Source organism: Nannospalax galili, unplaced genomic scaffold (genome assembly GCF_000622305.1).
Source record: "Nannospalax galili isolate Female #2095 unplaced genomic scaffold, S.galili_v1.0 scaffold262, whole genome shotgun sequence".
Classification (NCBI taxonomy): Eukaryota; Metazoa; Chordata; class Mammalia; order Rodentia; family Spalacidae; genus Nannospalax; species Nannospalax galili.
The window spans coordinates 1,569,297-1,577,937 of NW_008348083.1; the positions used below are offsets into that span (position 1 = coordinate 1,569,297).

At 47.3% G+C, this 8,641-nt stretch overlaps 1 protein-coding gene across 1 annotated transcript; it reads right to left on the reverse strand.

Annotated features, from left to right (window-relative positions):
• Positions 1-264: 264 nt before the first annotated feature.
• Actl9 (actin like 9) lies at positions 265-1,512 on the reverse strand. The gene has a single exon (XM_008844597.1). It carries the CDS (start codon positions 1,510-1,512, stop codon positions 265-267), a length of 1,248 nt encoding a protein of 415 aa, XP_008842819.1.
• Positions 1,513-8,641: the final 7,129 nt, after the last annotated feature.

Here is an 8,641-nt window from a genome sequence, read left to right on the forward strand (position 1 = left end):
AAGTCCAGACTACTCCCCATTTTGATGCTGATATTCCTTAGGGAAGAGCTTATCAACCTTTGTTATGGTCCTATGAGTAAAGGAACATATTCCTTGCCTGTTGCAGGTCTGGCTCTGACTTTTATTTCTAAACTTTAAACTCCTTCCTTTTATTTGCCTTCCTAAATCTAACGAGTCCTAGTGGACAGGACCAGAAGATGACACAGGACTTTTTGCTACGCAATGAAGCTTTACTGTCCTCACCCCTCCCTCCTTGTCTCCTGGTTAGTAGAATTTTTGGTGCACGACCTGGGGGCCCCTCTCTTCATACTGTTCCCTCAGGACCCAGCAAGACTGGAAGGCACGCAGCGAGGCCAGGATGGAGCCCCCGATCCACACCGAAAGGTTCCGGTTGGGCTGGGCTGTCACCACCAAGTGGTCCTCAGGGGGCAGAGCGCGCAGCAGTTCTGCCCTGAAGCGACCCTCAAACCCTGTGAAGAGCGAGGAGCCACCACACAGGAGCACGTTCTGGGCTACGTGGGTCCGCAGCTCCTGGGGCACTTTGCGGAGACTCTGTTCAGCCATGGCTGGGAGGCCCGTGAGCAACAGTCCTGGGATCTCCGGAGGGTGGAATAGCAGCTCTGGGCACTGGAACAACGCCTTCCCTAGTGTGACAATCCGCCCATCAGGAAGCTTCAGGGTCTGCTGGTACTCCTGCTGTGGACGGACCTGCACCTTTTGGAAATCTGAGGCCACATAGCAGTAATGATGTTTGATGTTCTCCACGGTGTCCAGGTCCTCCTGTCGCAGTGGAAAGCCAGACCTCAGCAGCATTTCTGCTAGGAAGGAAGTCAGGTGGTTGCCGGCTAGATCCAAGCGCCGGATGGCATGGGGCAAGTTGTAGCCTTGGAAAACAGGCACTGTGTAGCTTACCCCGTGGCCGGTATCCACCACGAGTCCATTAATTCGCCCGTGGGCGTAGACTGACAGCACAGACTGGGATGCTACATATATGGCCGGTGACCCCAATGACTCAAAGGCCACTTCTACCAGCTTCTCTCGGTTGGTGACAGGGCTGAACGGCGGATCTGAGAACAGCAGAGGGTGGTCCTTAGTGGCCACTTGGAGGTCGTGCTCCAGTGCGTGTCGCCAGATGAGCTCGGCAGCGTCCCAGTCTACCACAATGCCATTGCGAATGGGCTTCAGCAGTCTCAGCTCTGGGTGGGAGCGGGCTGCCTCCCCAATGAAAGTTTCCAGCCCTGATCGGGCCCTATTGGCCTGTTTCTTGGGCTGGCAGCCCAGGATGGTGGTTACAGTGTAGGTGGGTTGGGGCTGTCCTGCAAAGCCCACTTTACAGGTGCCTGTGCCCATGTCAATAACCACGGCATCTGTTTTTGGTGGGAGCCTGTCACCTACCGTGCTGAGGGAATCTTGTTGTAGAGCCTTTTTCACCAAGGTTGAGCTGGTACTCAGGGAAAGAACCCCAGGGGTTGCTGAGGAGGGCTGGGGCTCTGGATTACCATTTTCATCCATGGCTGTAGGTGGCCTGGTGAGGCTGCTTGACTAGGCTGACCTCTTTTCTCTGGGGTTCTAGGAGAAAAGGCTGATTCAAGCCTAGGGAGGCCAGAAAGGGAGAGGGGGTGGACTGGTGGTCTATGACATCATTCTGCCTATCTTTGCTTCACAATGCATAGGCATGATGGGTTGAGATGGGTGGGGTAAGGCAGGGGGGAACCTATTGTGTGAGTGTCAGTTGGGAGAAGTGTCTACTCTAGATAGGATGTGAAGGACAGCCCAAAGGAATGATTCCAACTCAAGTCTAGCTTGGGAGAAAAGTGAGTTTAACTGGAGTTACTTATAGGAGTGTGGGTGAGGGGTTATTTACAGGGTGACTTAGAGGTGGCTATACATACCAGTGAAGAAAAAAACCATCTGTCTCCTCCAGCAACTGTTAACTGTATATCCCTGGCAAGGGCGGGGTCTTGTGAGCTCCTCCCCATAGCTCCCCATAGCAACAGCTAACTAGTTATAGATCTTGGGGAAGGGGTGGGACCTCCTGAGTCCTGTGGCCTAGTAACTATTAATTGTCTATAACTCTCTGGGGAGGGGTACCACCTTGTGAGCCCCTGTGGAGTCTCTCCCTCCCCTCATGGGTCGTTGGCCACCAGTCCACGAGGACAAAGGGAGCAGAAGCGACGACGGGGTCAGGGCGGCCAGTGAGCACAACAGAAGAAAGCCCTTCCAGGGAGGCAGATTCAGTGATACAGCTCCGTTTATTCAGTGGGGGTTAGGGAAAATATAGTGTGGAGGCAGCAGCCAAAGCTTCAGCTGATAGGTGCTCATAGTATGCTTTATTTACATGTGGTAGGGGATTCTATCATCTGGCTATAGGGCGATGCCTAATTATCACATAGAAAAAACCTGGGGATAGTTTTATTGCCGGTAACTATGCCAAAGGTCATGTTCTGAATAAGGTCAGGCATCTGTGCTTGGAGGCACTTTCCAGGTAAGTCAGGCAGGAAGCCCCTGCTGAGAAAGGAGCCAACCTTAACAGCAGGGTTCCCCAACAAGCCCCCTTCTGTGATGGAAATGAATGCGCCCAATCTCATGCAGATCTCAGAGTGATCACAGCTGCTGATCATTCAGGAGGGCAGCCGGCATGTCCTTCCAGGGATAGTGCTCCACAGCAGGGCCCAAGAGCCCACTTTTCTCCAGGACCCCCTAAAAGTGCCCAGTTTGGAGATGGAGACAGGCTCTCTGACTCAGCTTTATTCTAGAACCTCTCCCTCACCCCAAATCTGAAAAGAATAATCCAGACTCCTTCTCTGGGTACCTTGGCCTGTCTTGAGTACACAGAAGGTGGCAGGCTGACTTCCCGGCTTTTTTTTCCTTTCTTCAACTCCCTCCCTTCCTCTTTCCCTACCTTCCTAACTTCCTTTCTTTTCTTCCTTCTTTAAAGTGTTAAAACTTTTTTCTTCTTTTTAAAAGACAGGGTCTCCTGTAGCCATAGCTGCTTGGCCTGGAACTATGTAGACCAAGCTGGCCTTGGTCTCATAGAGATCTGCCTGCCTCTGCCTCTCAAGTGCTAGGATTAAAGGCTTGAGCTACCATACCCAGCCTTCTCCTGTTATACCTCATCCACTGGACCCCCAAAAGACCACCGAGGACCCAACACACCAAAATGCAAAAGCAAAGGTTTATGGTTTATTTGGGCTTAAGCCTGGCTCTCAGACCTCACCAACTCAACAGATCCATGCTAAGAGCCCAGAGTAAGGGAGAGTGGAGCCTTTTATAGGTTTTAGACAAAGGGGGGGAGATACCGAAGATACATTTTGGTTGGTTCAAGAAGCCCGCATGTGCCAACATAATTTTAAATAGATTGGATGTATAAGATACAGCCCTGGAAGTTTCTTATTTGTAGGTGCTATTCTCAGGGCTGTGGAATGGTTATCTGTGGGACCAGGAGTCTCCGTTTTTACCTTATAGGGCAGTTTTCATGCCTGGGCTTGCTTAATCTATAGTTTTCTGGAATGGGGGGGGATAGCAGGCGGGGGTCAGGGCATGCCAGGGCATGTCTAGGTATGTCTAAAGCAGCAGCCAAGCATTTTATAGAAGCTAAAGGAGCAATTAGTGGGGGTCTGGAGGGATTGGGGGTAGCGGGTGAATGAAGAGGGTCTCAGGGTCCTACACTTTAAAGTTTTAATTTTACATTTACTTTTTTATTTGTGTGTGTATAAACATCTGCCACAGTACTCCTATGGAGGTCAGAGGAGAACTTGTGGGATTCGGTCCTCTCCGTGCAACATGTGGGTTCTGGGGACCAAACTCAGGTCTCCAGTCTTGGCAGCAAGTGTCCGTACCCATGGAGACATATCACTGATTTCTGATTTCTGAGGGGAATGACAGGCCAGCCTTGGTTCTTGGCCTTCTCCCCTTTCCCTCTTCCTTGACTTTCTCTACCTGTTCCCTTCTAGCCAAGCAGGAATTTGTCCCCTTCAAACCTCAGCTCCATGCTTCCTCCTCTTGGGAGCCTTCCCTGTTAGATTTATGATAGCAGAAAAAGGAAGGAGTTAAAGTTTAGAAATATGAACCAGAGCCAGACCTGCACAGGCAAGGAATCTGCTTCCTGAATGCAGGGAACCCAGCAAAAGGCTGATAAAAGCTGTTCCTCTGAACGGGGAGTAGTCTGGTCTTCTATAGGAACTCAGCTGCACACAGCTGCAAGAGTTAACTTGGTCCCAGGGTCTGGTATCCTTGAAGGTCTCTTTTCTCAGACAGGTGGATAAGTTATAACACTAAAGGAGACAGGTGGGCTCCACAAACAGTCTCTCTCAGTCAAGGGAGTAACCAGTTGATAAGGCTTGACCAAGGCCAGGCTGCTAATTTAGGGCCAGTTAGACACTTGAAGGGATTTATGACTTTCCCTAATGAGACTTGTGGCTCTTCTGCAATTCCCATATTCTATCATTTCCTGGTTTCCACTCTGTAGCCTTGTTATGAGGGAGAAGGGGATTATTTTCTCTAGGTACTCTGCATTTTCCTGATTGGAGGAGAGCCATGTAGGGATACAGGTAGGAGCTTCAAGTATAGCTAATAGTGTCCTCTGACACCACGAGAGCTGGTTTTCAGGGGGGAGCTTCCAGATCACTTTCGGTTCCATTGCCCCAAGTCCTGTGTCCAAAGTTTGTCTTGTTGTCAGCAATAGGGTTTTACCTTCAAGTTCTGGGAGGCAATCAAGGGCTGTGGCAATAGCCTGTATTATTTTGGGGGGTTTCTTGGACTACTCTGACCAACAACTGGAAGGAAGTTTTTTCATGCGTGGTACTGGTTTTTATTTTTTATTTTATATAGCCTTCAGCTATACACATACACTTGTACATATTTTGTATGTGCATTTTTCATTAGGTTTTTGAACTAATCCATTTCCCTCTTTTTTCAAAATTCCTAAGCATTATTTATATCTATTCCTTCTTCCCAAGTATAACGGTCCCTCCTCCCTCCCCAGTGAAAATACTCCCATTTTCGCCATTTCCTCCTTGACATATTTCCTACTATGGCCCTCTCTTGGGCTCTTTCTTCCCCTTTACCTCCATGGTTCCTTTCCACTTTCCTGACTTCTGTGGCTATATCAGGATGTATATTAGACAAAAGCCCAGCACAGAGGAAGGGACATGGGTGAGAAGCTCCAATCTTAGCTGAGAAACTACTGGAAGCCAATGACTACTGGGAGAGGGAGAGTTGGTTCCCTTTAAGGGGGTCACGCAAGAGAGGTTGACCAGGTTCCAGTGCATGAGCTCACACCAAGAGAGGGACATATGGGGACAAACTTGGCTCAATAGGCCTTACCATATATGACAAAATCCATGAAAACTGGTGAGGGGGTCTATGGGAGGTGGAGATAGGGGAGTGGGTCTAAATATGATCAAGATGTAGGAAATTTGCAAAGAATCAATAAAAAGAGAGTATTGCTAAAAGTGAGTGGTGGACTGAGTAAGTGGCTCAGCAGGTAAGACCCTTTGCTGTGCAAGTATGGGGACCTAAGTTCACATCCCCAAAACCCACTTGAAAAAGCCAGGTGTGGTCTTGCAGCTCCACTGTTGTGGGAGTGGGGAAGTACAGACAGTACTGGGGGCCTTGCTGGCAGCCAGACTAGCTTAGTGAGAGACCTTTAATCTCGGGATTAAAGAAGAGAGGGATGGAACTGGATAGTCAGTGTCACCCTCTGGGCTCCAAGTGTGTGCATGCATGTAGACACCGGCACACATGTATGCATGCATGATACAATCACACATAGCACACAGGCACAAAATCTCTCCTCCCTCTCTCATACACAAAAAGGGGGATGGTATGCTCCTGGGAGCAAAGGTTTGTGTCAACAATGATTAACAGGGATGAGGATGAGCCCTGTGCTAGAGTACTTTTCCTCTGTTTGTCCGAGGCCTAGAGTTCCATTCCCAGCACCTCAGAACAAACTAACAACAGCAAAAGCTAACAGGCAACAGACAGTACCATGTGGTAGGAGAGTCATTTCAAAAAACACGACTGTTTTTGGTAGTATAAGGTATCAACTGTCAAAGACAAATAAAAACATTCTTAATGTTTCGTGCATTCACTGGGTGTCAAAGCCATGAGGAATGGGCCCACTAGATATGTTTTGGTGAATATATAAATAAGGGTGATTTGCTTTCTTAGTTATCTTGATGTCTTCCTGAGGGTGTGTTTATTGAGCATTTACATTCATTCACCTCCAATGCCTATTGTCTAGTAAATATGTTAGGAAATGTACATTCACTTAACTATTTACTGGTGTTTCGCTTTACATTTACGTATTCATTATTATTGTTTTGTGTGTGTGTGTGTGTGTGTGTGTGTGTGTGTGTGTGTGTGTGTATGTGCGCCTGCTTGTCATGGCACACGTGTGGAGGCCAGAAGATAACTTGCAGGAGTCATTTCTCTCCTTCCACCATGTGACTTCTGGGATTGAACTCAGGTTGTCAGTCTTGGTGGCAAGCACATTTTTCCACTAAGCCATCTTGTCAACCCCCTCTTTAAAAAGTAGTAATGTATTTAATAGGAATCAAAGCCATGGCAACAGCTCAAAGCACAAGCAGTTGGAACTTAGCAGGTACTGAGGAGATTCTGGTGCCATCCTGTTAGCCAAGGTATACAATGTGGTTTGTGTCAGTGCGTGACCCTAGACCTTGGACACTGTCCTTTGGATAAGAGTTTTTATTTTAAAAGATTTATCTCTTTTATGATGTATGTGTAGGTCTCTCTATGTGTATGTGCATGTGCATGCATATCCTCAGAAGCCAGAAGAGGACTTCAGATCCCTAGGTGCTGAATTACAGGTGGTTGTGAGTTACCCAGTGTGGGTTCTCTGCAAGAGCAGCAAGCACTCTTTTTTAAATATTTTATTATTTTATTTTTTTATGTGTATGTGAGTATTGCCTGCATGTAGGCAAGTGCAGCCCTGTTGTGCAATGCCTGTGGAGGACAGAAGAGCCTGTTAGATCCCCGGGAACTAGAGTCGCGGACAGTTGTTAGTTGCCACGTGGGTGCTGGGATTCGAACCTGGGTCATCTGCAAGAACAGCCAGTGTTCTTAACCACTGAGCCATCTCTCCAGCCCCACAGCAAGCAATATTAACTGAGAGCTGCTGAGCCATGTCTCCAGCCTCTGGGTATAATTTTTCTTTATTTTGGCAGTTTCATACACACACACTGTACTGTTGTTTCCTCACTCCACATTACCCTCTGATAGTCCTCTTCTTTCTGAACCCCCTTTTTCCATGTAGTCCCCCAGTGGCTACATCATGAAAGAAAATGACACTTCCTCTTCCAACAACTATGAATAGTTCTTAGCTTCTTAGGAAGGGATGGGGCCTCATGGGCGCCCCTCTGTCCACAGTGGAAATTTCAAGGCCCAGTCTTCCACAGCTCCTGTGTCCATGATTGCAAAGTCAGCAGCATCCCTGGATGGCAACTGTTCATGATTCGCCCCCATACTCTAGCTCTTTGTTAATGTTCCCTGGGCCTTGGGGTGTGGGGGTGATATAGATGTCCTTTTATAGCGAGCCCTCATCAGTCACTTACTAGTGTATAGAAAAGTTACTGCCACTGTATGTTGACTTTGTATCCCACTACTTGGCTCAATGCAAGCTAAGAGTGGTGGAGTCATTAGGGTCTCGTCATCCACAAATACGGATGCTTTGACGTCTTCCTTTCCTAGTTGCATACCTTTGGTTTCTGTCTCTTGTCTTGGGCTTAGTGCTCTTGTTAAGAAGCACATGGAGAGTAAAAGCTCTGTGAGTGCAAGGGCACCCTTGTCTTGTTTCGGATTTTAGGGAAAATACACTCTTTTAAAATTCTATTTACTGGGTCTGGAGAGATGGTTCAGTACTTAAGAGCACAGGCTGCTTTTCCAGAGGACCTGGGTTTAGTTCCCAGCACCCATATGGTAGTCAACAACCATCGATAACTCCAGTTCCAGGGGAACTAATGCCCTCTGCTGGGTTTTGCATGGACGTGGTGCAAACTACATATAGGCAAAGCACTCATAGACATAAAACAAAGCATAAATGAATAAAATAAAAAGTTATTATTTGATGATGATCATTATGATCGTGATGACAATGAATATGTGTGATACGTGTGTCAGTGCAGGTACGTGCATACCATAGTTCATGTGTGGATGTCAGAGGACAGCTTTTGGGAGTTAGTTCTCACTTCTGCCACACATTCCAGGATCCAGCTCAGGTTGTTAGGCTTGTGTAGCAAGTGGGTTTGTTCACTGAAGCCATCTCACTTGCCCAAGAAAATATTATTTTTAAATTGGCCTAGTTAGTATAATCTTAGCTATAGGTTTGTCACAGCCTTCATTGTGTTGAGGTATGTTCCTTCTAGTCCTGGTTCTTGTGGGAAAGGATGCTGAACATTGTCAAAGGCTTTTTCTGCATCTACTAAGATGACCATGTGATTTCTCTCCTTCCCTCTGTTCATATGCTGTATTGCACTTATTGGTTTGCGTATGTTGAATCAGCCTTGCATTACTGGGTTGAAACTGACTTGGTCATAGTATATGATCTTTTAAAAAGCATCTATCTATCTATCTATCTATCTATCTATCTATCTATCTATCTATCTATCTATCATCTATCTAT

Coding starts and splice junctions, on each gene's coding strand:
- Actl9 (XM_008844597.1), bottom strand. CDS start 1,512: ATGGATGAAAATGGTAATCCAGAGCCCCAGCCCTCCTCAGCAACCCCT.